Source organism: Leptopilina boulardi, unplaced genomic scaffold, assembly GCF_019393585.1.
Source record: "Leptopilina boulardi isolate dan_hultmark-lab unplaced genomic scaffold, ZJU_Lbou_2.1 LbouV2_179, whole genome shotgun sequence".
Taxonomy (NCBI): domain Eukaryota; kingdom Metazoa; phylum Arthropoda; class Insecta; order Hymenoptera; family Figitidae; genus Leptopilina; species Leptopilina boulardi.
In genome coordinates, this window is record NW_026137728.1 from 1,611,444 (window position 1) to 1,631,085 (window position 19,642).

Genomic DNA, 19,642 nt, shown 5'->3' on the forward strand with positions numbered 1-19,642 from the left:
TTTTGTCCAAAAAAAAGCAGAAATAAGGTTATTAAAAAGTCAGGTTAAAATCAAAAAATGTCAGGGAAAAGTCAGGGATTTTTTTCTCAATCTTTGTTAGACACCCTGCTATTGAAATTCTATATTGAATGAAAACTCTAACAATTAATTTTTAAAACTTATTTATGCGTCCTAAAAAAAGAGGAAAGGAAAAGTGAGATACATTTTGTCGTTACATTCATGAGCTTTGAAAAGTTATTAATATGGTTTATTAATTTCCTCTTTGTGTCTATGTATATACATTACATTCATTATATCCAAACCTGATAAGTTTTGATTGCAAGAAGTTAACTGTAATTAAATTATTGACTTATCCAACTGCAACTAGCAAAAGCGAGAGTAATTATCACTTAACATTTCAAGAGTAATTTCAATCTTGAAGATATATATATATATATTTATACAATATATATATATATATTAGTTAAAGTTTGTCTGTTTCCTTCAATTTTGTCTTCCTTTGATCGAGACTAAATTGATTCTAGTGGAATTCTATTAGAACTTCCATTTATTCACGGGGATATTGTTCTTTCATGCGAGACTAATCCTTTTTGACGCATTTCCAATTTTTTTTCTTTTTACAATTTTCAATCGATTACTTCTTGTGATATATATATATATATATACATATATTACTAAAACATAATCCTCAACATTTGAAACAATTTTTAATTTTAATTTAGAGATTTTTATGTTATTTTTATTTTTATTATTGATATTGTGCATTCGGTTCAATTACGCTCGTGTATTAGCTATTAATTTCTTTTGTCTTCTTTTTCCATATATATAGAATTCACGAGCAATAAATGAATCACATTTTTCAGTTCGTTTTAATTAAATTAGTAAATTATTAACAATAAAGGAAATTTATATTTAATTAAATTGACACTTCAACAGTTTGTATTTCGTATTAATTATAATTAATTTATTAAATACAATCCTAATAACTGCAATGGAATATATTAGAAAATAAATGGAAAATAATTATTTGTGAAAATTGTATTTGAATTAGATATAGAGAATGTAATTTAACCAAAAATTCTCGATGTAATTATTTACAATTTTAAGGAATGTTGGAATAATTGAAAATAAATCAAGATTCAACTTTGCGTATATAAATTTGATTAAAATTTTAACAAGCAAAATAAATTGGATCGATAGTATTACGTGATGTTTGAATTTAATGTATACATATATCAAAATGGTTAAAATTTTCTCGTTGATAGTCAAGGCATTTTAATCTCAATTATTATTATTGATAATCAAAATTTGTGTTTTCAAAATTTTTAACAAAAAAATTAAAATAGTTAAAAAAAGAGATAGTTCAATTTAAAATTTTTGTATTATACAATGACAGAGTGTCTACTAGTCCTGGAAATGTCCTGGAATTTGAAAAAATGTCCTGGAATGTCCTTGAAAGTCCTGGAATTTTAATTTTTGTCCTTAAATTTTTTATATTTTGCTTTTAAATTTTCAAAAATTTATAATTTTGTCAATCAAGTTAAAAAAAATTCATTAAATAAGTAAAATGAAAATTTACTTAAGTAATTAATTAATTTTTTAATAATTTCTGAAAACAATAGTTAAACTAAAAATTTTTTTATTCCTTAAAGTCATCCAATTTAATGTCCTGGAAAAATAAGAAATTTGTCCTGAAAAGTCCTGGAAAGGTCCTGGAATTTTAATTCAGATTTTTAGTAGACACCCTGAATGAAAAAAGTAATTTTTAATTCAAGTTTCTCGCAATAAAAGTGTGACTTATCAGAGCCTTGTCAGTTTTCCATATTAAATTATTTTTTAGATAAATTTTCATTTTTCGATTTAGAATTTGATACAATTTCTCTTAAAACTAATTTTTATTAGAATTCTTAAAATGCCGAATTTTTATTTATCCGAAATTACAAATGGCCGAACAAACAATCAACAGAAAGATTTCGGCGCTTTTTTTTAAATTGACCAATCAGAAATTATCAAGAAAATCGTAATTGGTCAATTTTAAAAAAAGCGCCGAAATCTTTCTGTTGATTGTTTGTTCGGCCATTTGTAATTTCGGACAAATAAAAATTCGGCATTTTAAGAATTCTAATAAAAATTAGTTTTAAGAGAAATTGTATCAAATTCTAAATCGAAAAATGAAAATTCATCTAAAAAATAAATATATCTAATGAAATTGTTCCAAATGAAAATTCTAACTAATAATTTTTATGGGATAATCATGCGCTCCTATAAGGTATATAAAACATTTGAGAATACTTTTAAAAAATCTTGTACGCATGGGGGATCGAAACCTGGACCTTTGGGACGCAAGCCATATACACAGACCACACAGCTATGTTCACTTACAAATATTTTTCATACTTCTTAAATTTTAAGACTGTAATATACACTGAGAAAAAAATTTAGTGTTTGCAACAAAATTGTTTGATTAGGCAATTTTGGTTATTGTAACCAAATTTTGGTTGGCTGAAACAAAGTCGTAGAGTTAACTCAACCAAACATTTGGTTAGGCCAACAAAATTATTTGGTTCAACATTTTTAAATTCCAACCAAAATTTAGTTACGACAACAAAATAATTTGGTTAACACAATAAAATAGTTTGGTCTAAGAAACCAAATGATCATTTGTTGTTCTAACCAAAATTTGGTTGCGACAACCAAATAGTTTGATTCGCTCTTAGCTCATAGCTTAAGAGAACTATTAATTTAAATCTCTCACAAGGATGGTAGTTCAGTGGTTAGAGCTCCCGACCTTCAGTTTTAAAACAGAGGTTCGATCCCAGGCGGAGATGAGATTTTTTAAAGTCCACAAATATTTCAATTGGATAAATATAAATTCAATGTTAAATTGATAATAAATAAATAATGAAATAAATAAAAAAAAATAAAAAGAAAAGAAATAAGGTAGAATAAAATTTTTAATTTTACAAAAAAAACTGTTTGTTTGATCAACCAAACATTTTTGTTGACCTAACAAAAAAAATTTGGTTGAGCTAACCAAACATTTTTGTTATGCCAACAAAAAACACTGAACCAAATTTTTTGGTTTACTCAAACAAATAGTTTGCTTGCTTAAATACCAACAAAATTTTTTTGTTGGCCCAATCAAATTTTGGTTGCTCTGACTAAACATTTTTCTCAGTGTAATATGTTTGTGATAACAAAATAAATACATTATTTTTACATCTAATAACAATTTAGAGTCCTTTGAAATTTTTTTTTTTCAAATTATAGAAAGATTCTCTAATTATTAATGTTAAAAATCTATTTTACATTTTTTTTCAAACAAAGGAAAACTGGTGAGGCCTTAGCCATAGTCTGATTTAAAATAGGGCAAAGTGGAACAAGTTCTGCACGAACGGGGAGAAAATTAACCGGTATATATTCTAATAGATATGTTTTAGAATGTATGTATATATTTATTTTAGATTTAATATCTTCTGCTTCCTTTCAATCTGTGTTTTATACACGAGTCACGTTTGTTATTGCCCTTGACTATAATATTTAACGGCCTTGCCTTCCGCACTTTGATAAAGGATATATTTGAAATTAAAACTGAAATTAACTCCCGACTATTATATGACTTTTACAATAACTGGATTTTTAATGTTATCATTTCATTAACAGTTTATTGTTAGAAACTTTTACTTTTCTATTTATTAGTCAATAAACATTACGCATTTTAGAGTTTAATATTTTTGTCAAATTGAATATTGTTGATTCATACACCCAGAGAAATGATATATTTTTCTCAGAGCTAAATAAATATTTATTTGTTTTAAATAAAATTTGGTTTAAAGAATTTTTTTTTGCGCAAAGGTAAAATGTCTTCGCTAGAAGACGAAGGGAAATTTTTGAGCAGAATGATTTAATTGAAAAATATTTAAGAAGAATGACACCGGTACTATGATTCCGCTCTAATTCCGTCATTCACTATTATTGGTTTATTTAAATGCACTGATGCATATGGTTATATATTCGATATTTTATTGCAAACATGTAGAAATAAATGTCCTGGGTATTTATAGACTATACGAAAATTATCTATAATTTTAATTTCATTTAGTATTTACATATATTATTATATATTCATACATATATAAATTAAATTATTCGCATCCACGCGCATATATGTAAAATGTTTCGAAAATTTAATTACAATCATTTAATAATTGAGATAATTTGAAATTTGAAAATTTAATTTCAAATTTCACACATATTTCAAGTGTGAGACTTTTTGTAGAATTAATTTCATTTAATGACAATTGTATAAATTGTCATCAAATGAAATAATAATTCTATAAAATATATTTATTTTCTATATTTTATAAATTATGTGCCTAAAGTTCTGAATGTTCAATCATTTTTTTTGTCTATAACTTTTTTAAACTTACCATGTACCGTCAACAGGGTCCACGGTACGACAGAAGGTGGTTTAAATAAAAATGAATTGGCACTTAAAAATTCTTTTTGATTATGATTCTTAGATGAATAACAAACATTTCTCAATAGTTTTTAAAATCAGTTTACGTGCCCGATTTAAATAAAATTGAGTTTTTATATAAAAACAGTGTTTTATGGGGAATCAGAATTTATTTAATCTAATAAATACTGTAATAAATGATAAAATAATTACTTATTTTCAATTTTACATATAAATAATTATATTGCTGTAGTGTTTGTATCCGATTTTAAAAAATTAAATTATAATATTAAAAGAACGATTTTAAGAGTGACAAAATTTATTTAAGAGAGTCGAATGATCTCTGAAATTTTTTGGCAAGAAGAGACCTTTAATTATCGCTCTATAAAAACGGCAACAGAACGTGAAAATGATAAACATTGATTTTAAAATACTTTCTTCTCGAAAGACGGATACTTTTTACAAAAGCAGCTAGAGATCCTTATCTTATATAAATTTCCTAAATCCTAAAGATTATACGAATCCATACAAAAACACGATTGTAAAACGAAAAGTAATATAATGAGGGGTTCATTACCTCCTGCCGCCGTCAGATGGCAGCAGCATGCAGGGCGCACAAAGTCGCAGCTGTTATTAGATTACTTTTCTACTTTTTGTTTTGCAACCATGTTTTTCTATGGATTCGTACAGTCTTTTGGATTTAGGAAATTTATAAGATGAGGATTTTGGCTGATTTTGTTAAAAGTGTTCGTGTTTCGAGAAAAAGGTATTTTAAAATCAATACTATTTCACGTTCAGAGAGATAATTAAAGCTCTCTTCTAGTCAAAGAATTTCAGATACCGTTCGACACTCTTAATGCATAAATATAAAAACGAAACAAGAAAATAACTTCATTGTTAATAAATTTATATGAACCCAAATCTAAAACATCTATTATCTATACGCATATAAGTATACATTAAATAAATTCTGATTCCTCATAAAATACTATTTTTAAATATTTAAAACTCAATTTGTTTTAAATTGGGCACGTAAGCTGATTTTAAAACCAATTGAGAAAAGTTTTTTATTCATCTTAGAACCATAATCAAAAATAATTTTTAAGTGCCAATTCATTTTTATTTAAACCTCCTTCTGGCGCACCGTGGGGCTATTATACTCTCTAAATCTGAATTAGTAAAAATGTTTACTAATTGAAATTAGTGACTTACTTTTTGCTTTAGAATTAGTTAAATTTTACTAATTGTTAGTAAAATTTTACTAAATGCAGAAGCAAAAAATAAGTCACTAATTCAAATTAGTAAATATTTTTACTAATTCAGATTTAGAGAGTAATCAAAAAACGTTATTTTTCTACTCAGTGCTTCACCAAAATTGAGAATTTAAATCAAAAAAAAAATTTCAACTCTTGTGTTATGTTGTGGACATTCGTTTTTCCTGTAAGTTAGACTACAAGGAAAAATTTTAACAGACTTTTCAAATTATGAGTATAATAGCCCCGCGATTGGGCTATTATACTCAGCAAAGTTTGTTTATTTAGAAAATATTCTCAACGTTTTTTTTAAAACAGCTTTTGCTATATGAAATAATTTCTGCAAATACTCTAGATTACGATAAAAAAAAAATAGAAAATAAAAAAAAAATTTCGAAAAATAATTAATTTTAAAAAAATGAGTATAATTACCCAAAGAATCCTTTTTTTTTAGTTTTTCGCACTTTTCTCTTAAAATCAATATTTACACCCAGTGTTAAGTTTAAACATTTCAATATAAATATTTTAGTAATTAAAAATTGGCGCTGAGTATAATAGCCCCTGGCTGAGTAAAATAGCCCCTGTTTACGGTATATATATATATATTTATTTTCTATATAAATTTATAAATTATGTGCCTAAAGTAAAATACATTAAATATTTAATAAATTTTAAATTTATTTTTGTATACAGAAATAGATTTTTTTTTAAATAAAATTTGAAATAGTATATGTACAAATTTTTCGTTCATTTGAACGATCAGAATTTTTGGTATACAATTGTAAATTTTTATAATTTTGCACAAAGAAATCACACATAAAAACGATGATTGAAATTATATTGACACAAATTGAGTGTGTAAAATAAATATTTTTCTTCTACCTGAAATAATGCAATTTCAAAATGAATGAAATGAAATAATAGTGGTAAATCAAACAGCCGCAGATTAGGCGAGGTTGAATGATTCACATGCGTCACATTCTCGTTTTACTTTGTGTTGCATAAAATACACGTTCGAGATTTCTGTATAATACACGTGACTATAACGAATGTTTGAAATTTGTCTATTTGTATAGCAACGTTATACTATTAGAAATCACCTGTAGGTAAATTTGTACTGATTATTTAATTTACAATACTGAAATAAAAAATTAATTTAATCCAAATCACATCTGAGTCAGAATTTCTCAAACGGAAAAATAAAATTTAAAAATTTAATTTACAATGTTAAATTTTTTTTTATTTCTATACTGTTATACTAAAAAATATGTTTGAGAAATTCTGACTCTATTATTAAATTAATATTTACTTGAGCTATATAATTTTTATTTAAATTAAATAAATTATTATTTTTGAGTCAATAATTTCTGTATTTGAAACAAATACCATTTAATTATTGACTTAAATAATAATTATTTAATACAAATAGTAAATATTTATTTGATAATAGTTAAGTAACCGATTATTTGAATCAAATAAATTTTTTTTTTTGAGTTGGTTATACTGAATGAAATCTTTTTTATAACAGGTATACAAAGCATAAAAATCGATTCTATCAGCAGTTAAATTTTCGAGAAAAAAAAATTCGGCAATCTTCCAAATCTGTTAACTTTCGCTGCATGAAAAAGTCCATTCTGCTAGCAAATTGAGATAGAATACATTTGACGTAATACATTTTATATATTTATTGATTCTTTTCTTCCATTGAGTGCGCAAAGAAATAAATTTTAGCATTTACATATAGAAATTTACTATATATATATGTATAAATTTACATTAACATTGTTTAATAATACTTTGAAATTTCTTCTTTATTTATTTTACTTGTTGTTTTAATGAGAGAGAAAATATTTTACTTTCAGTTTAGTTAAAGATTTCTTTACTTTCAATTAAATCATAAAAATGCAGCAAGCACTCAGAATAAGATTTTGATTTAAATTGTTGTTTTGAAAAATATTCTCTTATTTTTTTAATACTCCGAAGTCAAAAAAAAAATTTCGCGTGAGAAAATTGAAAAAAAATTAAAACCTTGATGAAAATTGAATGAAAAGAAAGTGGGAAAAAAAGTTTTAAAAAAACAATTTATAAAATCCTCACTTCTAAAGGATTTGTAAACGCCTGAAAATATACAAGTTATTCATGAATGTAAGTAGGTTAATCTTTCTTCAGGGGCCTGATGTTGTATACTAATAAGCATCTTAACTGTTAAAACACTATATATCTTGAGATATATAATATACGCAATATATTATGATTAATACCACTAATAACTACTGTTTTACATTTTTGAACTATTGTTATTTAATTATTGTTTTTTAAAATTATTTTTTAACCTTCGCCGGACTGGATACTTTTTATATACACGGTTGACAAGATCCCACCCAGGGTGGGCCAAATGTTTTCTTCTTTGTATATTGCAATAAAAACTTAGAATCATTCAGTTTTTTTCCAAAATTGTTATATATTACCAAATAATATATTTTATTGATGTTTTGTTGATTTTTTATTTGTTTAAACAATTTATTATTAATAATTTATAACTATTTCAAATATACATACGACAGTAGAAGAATTTTATAAATTTGTTACCTTTTCTTCGTAGTTATTAATTCAAAGGTTATAAATAAAATAAAATATATAATTCAATTTGCAACAACTATTATTATAAATTGTTTAAACAAATACTTGTTGCTATTTATTAACATTCTTCATAATATTCCTAGAAAATTGCAATTTTTTCTAATTTTGCAACTTAACAAGCACAACATAATAACACAAAGATTTTATATGAATTTACTATTTAACCAATTGTTTAAACAAATAATTGTTGATATTTATTAACTTTCTTTATAATGTTCCAAGAAAGTTGCAATTTTTTTCTAATTTTGCAACTTAACAAGCTCAACATAATAAACATGAAGATTTTATATGAATTTAGTATTCAAACGATTGTTTAAACAATTTATTGTTGTTATTTATTAACTTTCTTGTAGTGTACCTGGAAAGATGCAGTTTTTTCCTAATTTTGCAATTTATCAAACCGAATATAATATAGCCAGACAGATTTGACTTAATTTTCCAGGTGCCGTACAAAAAAAGTTAGTAAATAACAACAATAAATTGTTTAAACAATTGTTGAATTAATAATTTTACATCAAATCTATCTTTTATTATATTCCGCTTGATAAATTGCAAAATTAGAAAAAAACTGCATCTTTCTAGGTGCAGAACAAAGAAAGTTAATAAATAATAACAATAAATTGTTTAAACAAATGAAAAATGCAATATAATATTTTTTATATCTATTATTTGACATCATAAAACACTCACAGTGAAAAGTCTGCATGATTTCAAGTCTTTTTGTAAAATAGAATAAAAAAATATCTGAATCATCCCGGTTATCTCCGTACATACATTGATAAAAGTTATAAATAATCAAGAAGAAATTTTTTTTAAAAATTTGTTTTTACATTTTTTGAAAGTTCTTAAGATTTTGTTCAGTGACTTAAAATCGCGATTCAATTAAGGCAAAACTTTAGAAGATATGGCAATTTCAATTTGTCTGGCCCACCCTGGGTGGGCATCTTGTCAAGCGAAGGTTAAATATATGTTTTTTTCTTCCATTTTATATTTTTCTATAATTCGAAATTTTATCGCTATAAAATATTGCATTACTATTTTATTTCCTCTTTCTAATTTTATACTAAAATGAAATTTTACACTGTGGACAAATTGAATTATTAATTAATTTAAAATTGACAGATTTCATTATTTTTCTATAAATATGTATATATAAATAAAAATATGTGGAATTTTTTCTTTTTATCAATAAAACATTTGAGCGGGTGATTTGCCTGACAATGATAACAACTACGCCGCAGGTAGACTGTGTCATTCGTTCTAAATTGTTCGCGCAAAAACTCTTGTCAAACATTTGAACAGATCAGAATGCATGAAAATAGATCAATATGAAATCATAGCGGGTCATCTGCTGCCTGACATCAATAACCGCTATGAACGGTAGACCGTTCGGTCGTTCTAAATTGTACATATATATATATATATATATATATATATATATTGTCAAACAACCAGAATGCAAAATTTACTATTCCAGGAATTCAAATTGTTGTGGCCATTTAAAGACACATATAATGGTTGGCATTCATTTGATGATGCGTATTGGCATTCGATTATATAATATCGATGCAATTGGCAAAACATGATTTACTGTTTCAATTGTCAAAAATGACGCTAAACAGATATCTAAAATGTATATAAGTTATAAAGGAACTATAACCGAAAAAATTAGGTCTGTCCCAATATGAATTTTTAAGTGTTTAAAAATTTTTTAAATAAATGATAAATATTAATCTGGAATTTGTATGTAGATAATCTGTAAACAATATTTACTCTCTAAATTTGAATCAGCGATAAGTATACCACTGGTACCAATCAGCGGATATACGCTGAAAAATCAGTGAAATTCCACTAATTCATCAGTGCATATAAACTGATTAGAATTAGTGGTATACTTGTAGCTGGATTCAAATTTAGAGAGTATACACAACAATCTGAATTTAGTTTGGTCGAAAAGCTTATATCAAAATTAATTCGAAATATGTATAGGAAAAAAGCCGGTTAAAATATAAACATTAGAAATTAGTCTCGAAAAATCTGGTATTTTTATGTACAGTCGTCGAAATATATGCCTATACTTTTTTGTGCTTTTCTAACGCACTAATGCCATTAGTGGCAAATAGGTGACTTATCCCCGATGCAGATACCCTTATTTCAATTTGCACGGCAGATATGGAAAGCAAAGATTTAAGTAAAGACATTTAGGGTAGATACCCTTGTGCTGACGCTGCTGGAAGTGAGCAATTGGCTTCCCAGCGTCGAAATCCAATGATAACAGTGCTGCAGTATTAGACACCTTGGGTACGACAGCATCCAATGCCACAATGGACCATGGGGGCACTTAGTTTATTATGGTTCCCAAGGTCGTTATGAAAAGACTTAGAAGTAGAAGATGAAGCGTTTCTAGTGTCGGCAGCAGAAAAAGTTTTATTCTGTCTGACCTAGACAACGAGACAATTGAAGAAGAACGCCAGAAGTGTTTAAAGCTTAGGCAGGAGGAAGCTGAGTGTCTTCAGAGGATCAAAGAGGAGGTCGTCAAGATGGTAAAGTCTTGCGAAGTCCAGAAAAATGTCAACATGTTTATTAAGGACGGAATTAAGACTCTTCAGGATTTTGTCAGTGAGGTGAAGACAAAGTAAGTCCTAGTTAATGGAGATAGCAACCTTGGTGCCGCTATAGGCTATGCAAAGATGAACCTAGAAGAGCGGAACAGGAAAAGAGACCGTATCCATGAGAAGCGGCTTCGGCGCGCACAAACGAAGAAAAAGCTATGGCAGTCCGGAATGGACTGACGCCGAGGCAAAGAAGAAAAAGCAATAGGAGTCACCTCTTGTCAAATGATTGCGAAGGTGACGGTAGCAACGACTCCTAAGCAAACCAGTAATAAAAAAGCGACAAGTGATCCAGAATTCGCAACAAGAACAGACGTACTGAACAAACATCGGAGAGAAATGAATCCGGACGTCAGTCACACGCAGGTCGTGGAGGCAAGGCCTACCAGAAAATGAGATCTCCTGATAAAAATCGGATGAGACTCCAATAAAGTGGCATACACTGCTGAGGTCACCAAAGCGGTTGGAAGCATGGGGAAGACGCAGACCGTGGATCGACAGGTCACACTGGAGATCCGCAAACCTGGATAGCCTTACTCAGAAAGAAGAGTTCCAACATGCGTTGGCGGAAGTGCTCCATAAGCCAGGAAGTAGGAATGCAACTGTCCTAGGTCCCATCCGACGAGGAATGTAGCTCGCGTTTGTAGTCACCGATCCAGAGAAAGCGGACACGCTGGAGAAATTAGGAAGCATAAGAATTGGCTTTATGTGTTGTCCAAAAAAACAAGGGTGATGGTCGTACGTAGTGATGCACGGTGAGACAAGAATTTATTAATTCTTGCTTGACATTTCCCGATTTTATGTAGGTTTCATTATAGAGATAATTTGAATTTCAATTGTTTAATCTCGATATTTCCCGACCCGAATTACGGGCAAGTTCAAGCAAGATTCTCTTTGACATTGTTTATACGATGATTACACATTTTCGATTTCTTCAAATGAAAAATGGATTCAAATGCTCAAAATATTAATAATCAAGGCAGCAGAAAAAGACCACAAGAAGAGTCAAGATCAACACTGTAAAAATTTTATTTGTACTTAGTTCATATTTTTAAACAAAATCATTGAAAATTTTCAGGGTTATTAACCTTTAATAAATTTTTTAAAACTGATAGTTTTGAGGTTTAATTATAATATATTCATACTTTAGATTACCCGATAACAAGAAAATTAAAACGGAAAGAGCAGAAAAGTTAAAAGAATTCATTCAATATGGAGTTGATGATCAAAATGAAAAGTACGCAAAATGTAAATTGTGTTTCCAATCAAAGGGTGAAGAGCGCATTATCAAAATGAAATATGGAAACACAAGTGGCTTAATGAGAAATTTTAAAAGTCACCATAAAGAAGAACATGAGAACATATATGGTTCATCTTTTTCGAACTTGCGAAAATCAAAAGTATAATTTATTTACATTTTACATATACATATAAATATATATTTATTTTTTTGTTGATTCAATCTACACTTTTAAATCGCATAAATGCAAAGATATTAATGTTTTAAACTTACTGCGCATAAAGCCGAGTATACTCGTCCAATCATTTTTGTTAATAACTTTTGTTTAAATTAACATTAAGTCATCTGTCAAGTTGCAAATTGTTTCTTAGGGATAAACGAATGTAATTAAATTATTCAGAACTTTGCATATTATTTATTTAACAATAAATATTACTTTAAAAATGTTTAAAAAATGGAAAAAAAAATTTTTTGTGGAAACGTATGCGCAAGAGTGTTATGAATTATGTTTTTTAAATTTGTTTTATTTAATTTATTTATTTTATTATTTATTATTTATTTAATTTATTTATAAATTTATTAATTTAATTTAATTATCAATTATGAATATTTAATTTTAATTAAAAATAGAAAATATAAAATTTGTAAATATAAAAATATTAGTAAAAAATTTAAAGCTATTCAAGTTTACAAATAATTTATAAATTTTGTCGTGATTATGCTAAAGAGATTACTTATAATTGTATTTTTATTTAGGAACAATTTGATCAAAAGAAATGTGAACAGATGATGTCAGAGCTATTGGTGAAGAAGTATTTACCCTTCAACTTCTTTGATGACGAACATGTAGAAAATTTATTTACGTATTTAAATCCTTCAGTAGAAGTTCCGAAAAGAAATAAAATGAAATCTCTTGTATTTGACCAATTAGCTAAGACGCAAAAAGTAGTTTTTGATATTTTAAAAGAAAGTAAATCCAAAATCTCTTTCACTATTGACGGATGGACTTCGATTACGAATAAATCGTATTGTGGGATTACTGGACATTTTTTCGATGATCAATGGAAATTGCATTCATTAGTTATTGATTTCGTTCCTTGCCATGGAAAACACAAAGGAGAAGATACAGCCAATTTATTTCTTGAAGTTTTAGAGAAGTATGGACTAGTAGATAAACTTCAAGCAATAACGGTAGATAATGCGTCGTCGAATACGTCTTTCTTAAGAAATCTCACGCTTAAATTAAATTCAAGATTCAAGAAAAACTTTAATCCAGAAGATCTCCACTTTAGATGTTTTGCGCACATTTTACATCTAGCAGTGCAAGATTTCCTGAAACATCTGGAAATTGACCACAATCGAGAAATAGTTGATGAGGAAATTTCTGATGATGTTGATGAATCTGGAAGTGAAAGTGAAACTGATGATGTGAGTGACGAAGAAAATGATGATCCCAATGAAAAACGAAAAGTTATTTCCAAGATGCGGAATCTTTTCAAAAAATTAAGAAGATCAGAACAGTTGCGAGAGAAATTAAAATGTTGTTGTGTCACTACGGGTGAGACTATGTTGTCTCCTAATATTGATGTGTCAACGCGATGGAACTCGACTTACGAAATGATAAAAACTGCAATTCGGATGAAGAAAGGAATAAATTTGTTCTGTTTAATGAATCCTTGTTTGAATCAATTAACAATTGAAGAGTCTGAGTGGACAATTTTGAATGAAGTTCAAAGATATCTACGCCATTTTAAAGCTTTAACTGAACTTTTTTCTGGAGACAAGTATGTTACCTTGCCATCGGTCATTGTGGGTTTCAATTTACTGCTGGATAAAATCGAAAACTCTATTCTAAATCTGAATCTAAAGCGAACTAAAACCAATATAGAAATTAAATTAATAAATGCTCTTCAGTCGGCGCTACAGAAACTTTTAAAACATTATAGAAAAGCTAACTGGATTTACAGTGCAGTGCTTATTCTGGATCCTCGTCACAAATTTGAAACTTTTCAAATGACTGAGTGGGGAAAAGAGATGGCGAAGGAATCTCTAAAGAAGCTGAAACAAATATTTCAAGACTTTTACACCCCACCACAGGAATATTTGCTTCAAAACCAGGATGATGAATCACTCGCTAAAACTAATCAAGTCACTGATGACTTCAGCGACGATGATACTTTAGATGTACGTTGCTTGTATAAAAATGCTAAAATGCTAAATCCTAACGATGATTGGAAAAGTGAAATAGATAGATATTTTGCAGCCCCAAGAGCTGACGGAAATGTGGACGTAGCTCAATGGTGGAGTCAAAATTGTAGTACATTTCCTAACTTAAGTAACATGGCACGTGATTTGTTATCTATCCAAGCCACTTCCGTATCATCGGAGCGTCTTTTTTCACGGGCGGGATTAACCGTTCGAAAACATCGCAACCGTCTTGATGATGATTCTATCAGAGCATGTGTGAATTTAAATTCTTGGACTAATTGCAGTTTAACGTCAATGATAAATACGCGACTTAAAACAGAGAACAAGGAATAAGAAAACTGTTCAATCCAGTTGACGCAATAGACTAATTTATTATTTATTGTGCATTTTGTAATTAACTTGTTGTTATAAAGAATAAATGAAAATTGTTTGATCATCCCTTATTTTAAGATTTACAACTTTTATTAAAATAATTAATAGCATGATTATTTATATTTAATTGATACTTATTAACACTTATTCTTAACGTATTTTTAAAAACAATCCATTTGCAGAGTAATTACTTTTCTTATACATTGTACATAATTATTCAAACTAAATTCTAATTTTGCAGTCAAGTACAGTTATCTTGAATCACGATGACAAAGTCGCAATTAATAAATGGTTAATATTAATTTTAATAATTTCAAACTATAGTGTCGAAACATCCATTTTATATAAAATAATAAAGATTTAAAATATTCCACTTTGGTTATTTTCAGAGATATTAATTTAAAACTCATAGGAGTCACAGAATATAGTAATCTTAACTTTTTTAAAAATATTCCACTTGATAATTTAATTTCAACAACTTTCATTCAAAAGAATAAAAACCACGTATTAAATTTATGACGTATAGCAATGTGTATTTTCTCTTTCAGGTTAAATGTACATATTTTTTAAGTTTTGCTCGATTGTTATTTAATAATTTTCTCAAATTCGAGATTCCCGACTTGAATCATAAAAAGCGAGCCAACTTCTCGACATTATTATATGAGTTGCATTCTTGAAACTGATGCTTTCTTGTCTTGTCCCGCCCGAATGCATCACTAGTCGTACGGTGCCACCAGTACCTGGCGTACGGTTACATAGGAAGTGTTTCTAAGGCAGAGGACAGAGCGACTGCTTGCTTCAAGTGCAATGAAGTCGATCATAAGTCTGCAAACTGCAGTAGAAGCCCCCAACCTACTTTTTATGTAGAGAAAAGTATTGGCGATAACGCGAACATTAGCCGCGTATCGGAGGATACGGAGTCTTCAGGACGGCCCTTGAAATACGTCTGAAATAATCAGAAATTTGTATGTAAGAATTACGAATTTAGAACGCAACACAGTCGAAATTTAATCTCATAACAAATTTTAATTCCAAATGGGTCCAGAATTTTTATATAGATAAACTGCAGTGAATACGAACCAATTCGGATTTTTTCTGGTGAAACATCCTAATCCAAAATGCGAGTTTGGTGGAAATTAGTATACAGAATCCTCAGTCTGTTTGCATAAAAATTTAAAACCTAAATGAATCTGTAATAATCAGAAAGCAGTATTTGAGGAATCCGAATTTAGTACACAACTGTCCAAATTTACTCTGGTCAAAAATTCGAAATGACACCGGTATTTGAATGCATTCTTCTTAGGCATTCTTTAAGAGTATTCTGGATTCATTTCGAATTCATTTTTTTTAAATCCAAATTCGGTTTGTTGGATCCAATCTGCCCAAAAATCTAAATACAATTCAAAATGAGTCTATATATTAATCCAGTATTCTGTATGCAAGAAGTTCGCAATTAGTTTACGATTCTGCTAATTCCGTTGCAGTTTCTATTTCTGCCAGAATTAATCCAAAACAGTTATGTTCATAATTAGGTTTGTTATAAAAAATTAGTTCTGTTAAATCTGAAAAGAATCCATTCCGTGTAACAAGTAATCCATAATCTAGATTGTTACTGACTTAATTCCGGATTCCAAAATATGTTCGGTATTTTAACCACAGATACCTTAATTAACCTTCGCTTGACAAGATGCCCACCCAGGGTGGGCCAGACAAATTGAAATTGCCATATCTTCTAAAGTTTTGCCTTAATTGAATCGCGATTTTAAGTCACTGAACAAAATCTTAAGAACTTTCAAAAAATGTAAAAACAAATTTTTAAAAAAAATTTCTTCTTGATTATTTATAACTTTTATCAATGTATGTACGGAGATAACCGGGATGATTCAGATATTTTTTTATTCTATTTTACAAAAAGACTTGAAATCATGCAGACTTTTCACTGTGAGTGTTTTATGATGTCAAATAATAGATATAAAAAATATTATATTGCATTTTTCATTTGTTTAAACAATTTATTGTTATTATTTATTAACTTTCTTTGTTCTGCACCTAGAAAGATGCAGTTTTTTTCTAATTTTGCAATTTATCAAGCGGAATATAATAAAAGATAGATTTGATGTAAAATTATTAATTCAACAATTGTTTAAACAATTTATTGTTGTTATTTACTAACTTTTTTTGTACGGCACCTGGAAAATTAAGTCAAATCTGTCTGGCTATATTATATTCGGTTTGATAAATTGCAAAATTAGGAAAAAACTGCATCTTTCCAGGTACACTACAAGAAAGTTAATAAATAACAACAATAAATTGTTTAAACAATCGTTTGAATACTAAATTCATATAAAATCTTCATGTTTATTATGTTGAGCTTGTTAAGTTGCAAAATTAGAAAAAAATTGCAACTTTCTTGGAACATTATAAAGAAAGTTAATAAATATCAACAATTATTTGTTTAAACAATTGGTTAAATAGTAAATTCATATAAAATCTTTGTGTTATTATGTTGTGCTTGTTAAGTTGCAAAATTAGAAAAAATTGCAATTTTCTAGGAATATTATGAAGAATGTTAATAAATAGCAACAAGTATTTGTTTAAACAATTTATAATAATAGTTGTTGCAAATTGAATTATATATTTTATTTTATTTATAACCTTTGAATTAATAACTACGAAGAAAAGGTAACAAATTTATAAAATTCTTCTACTGTCGTATGTATATTTGAAATAGTTATAAATTATTAATAATAAATTGTTTAAACAAATAAAAAATCAACAAAACATCAATAAAATATATTATTTGGTAATATATAACAATTTTGGAAAAAAACTGAATGATTCTAAGTTTTTATTGCAATATACAAAGAAGAAAACATTTGGCCCACCCTGGGTGGGATCTTGTCAACCGTGTATATAAAAAGTATCCAGTCCGGCGAAGGTTAAAAATTGCTGATTTAAAATTTGCTGATTTACATATCGTTAGTTTGTTTAATTAATTAGAATTTAAAAATAGTTCTAAAGAAATAATTATAATGTTTGTTGTTTTTCTTGTGTGTTTCAGTGGGTGTGCGGGGGTGACTGGAGTGATGGGATGGGGCCTGAGCCCCATGGAGTTCGGGTAGACCCGTCTCCGGCCCAGCTCCCCAGCCCCCTCCGCCATCGTAGGGCAAATTGGCAAAATTGCTCCTGCAAGAGACGCAGAGGGCCGCCTCGAACGCGATGGAGGCCTCCAGTGCTCAACAACAGAAGGAGAAGGAGCCTCGCGTTCATAGGCCTTGCGCCTTCGACAAGGTATTTATGGCCTACATTATTATTATTTTCCAAAATTAAAAAAAAAAATTACCATAACTAACTTATTTATATTTTTACCCACATAAATTCGCACCCAAATCTTAATTTATAATTTTATATAACATAATAATTTTATTCTTTTTTTTTAAATTTTTTGATATTTAAAATGTTGATTAGATGGAGGGGCTGGTGCGGGAGATGCAAGACCCTGAGAACGGGGTACCCGTGCGCAGCCAGAAACAATTCCTTACCTCGATTCCTTCAGCATTCATGGGTGAGTGTCAACGGTACCTGAGTTGTGGGGCAAACAATTTTGGACTCAATTCTACAGTAGACTGCCTGCGTGTTGCAGGTTATGACCTGATCGAGTGGCTGATGGAGCGACTAAACATCGAGGAATCAGGTACGAAATTGATCTGATTTTTTAACAGGTAGGATGTTCACACATTTCCCATCATAAATTCCAATATCATTTTCATATTTTGTTCCTAAATATATATATATACATTAAAACACTGCCCTTCATCATATAATAATAATTTATATAAATATCTAAATAACAATTTGATTTTAATTTTAGGAAACGTTACAATTTTTTTTTCTCCTGGGACAAAAATTATTGTTATAATGATATAACGTTCACGAAATATTTTTCTTAGTATTTTTTTTTGTTCTTTATAAAAGAGATATTTTTCATTAATATACAGATTTAGATTTGTTTTTATAATTGAATTTTTTTTGTATGGGATATAAAGTTGATTATTTTTAAAACAAATATATGGATTAATGTTTAAAACATTGATTGAGGTTCCGGAAGCAATAAACGTTTCTGGAAGCACGAATTTGTAGTTAAAGTTGAAACCGCCCACAAAGGGACTCGCGGTTTATTTTGATTGGCTGTTCCGGATGACCGCTAGACGATGAGTGGCTGTAGTACGACCTTGAAACTGAGGCCAATTAAATGAGCAGGAGTCTTATGTGGGCGTTTTTATTTTTGACTACGTGGTCCGATTAACATTATTTGGTCATAATTTTACGAGGCGCCCATTACCCAAGTAGCACGTAATATTACAGCAATATTACCCGGTAACATTACAGTTATATTAAAATATCCGCCTCATGGTAATATTACCGGATAATGTTACTGTAATATTACACGGTAATATTAAGGCATTATTACTGTAATATTACAGTAATATTATACCGTAATATTATACCGTAATATTAAAGTAATAATACACGAGAATATTGCAGTAATATTAGAAGAATATTATTTCACGAAAAAAATGTACCCAACCGGGGAATCGAACCCTGAACTCAAGGCACACAAGTCCAGAGTTTTACCAACAAGCCACACTGACTTACAATATATTTATGATTGTGATGCTTTATAATTAACTCAAATCAATCTGTAATATTACTGTAACATTACCGTAATATTAAAGTAATATTACTCGGTAATATCACCATCATGCGGACATTTTAATATCACTGTAATATTCCAGTAATATTACCGGATAATGTTACTTTAAGGAGGGTGGCGAGTCAACATAACCTCAAAAACCTG

The 19,642-nt window shown here is 28.5% G+C and overlaps 1 protein-coding gene across 20 annotated transcripts in view; it reads left to right on the forward strand.

Moving 5' to 3' along the window:
- Nucleotides 1–19,642, forward strand: part of LOC127277749 (uncharacterized) — a 137,387-nt gene that overhangs the window by 71,577 nt on the left and 46,168 nt on the right. For 17 of the 20 annotated variants that reach the window (XM_051299095.1, XM_051299099.1, XM_051299093.1 and 14 more), the window contains 2 exons: nt 17,846–18,075; nt 18,253–18,478. In XM_051299095.1, the coding sequence (XP_051155052.1) occupies nt 18,004–18,075; nt 18,253–18,478 (298 nt within the window). In that variant the 5' untranslated portion in view covers nt 17,846–18,003. The remainder of the gene's footprint in view (nt 1–17,845; nt 18,076–18,252; nt 18,479–19,642) is intronic. The other 3 variants (XM_051299106.1, XM_051299107.1, XM_051299108.1) reach the window with 1 other exon arrangement.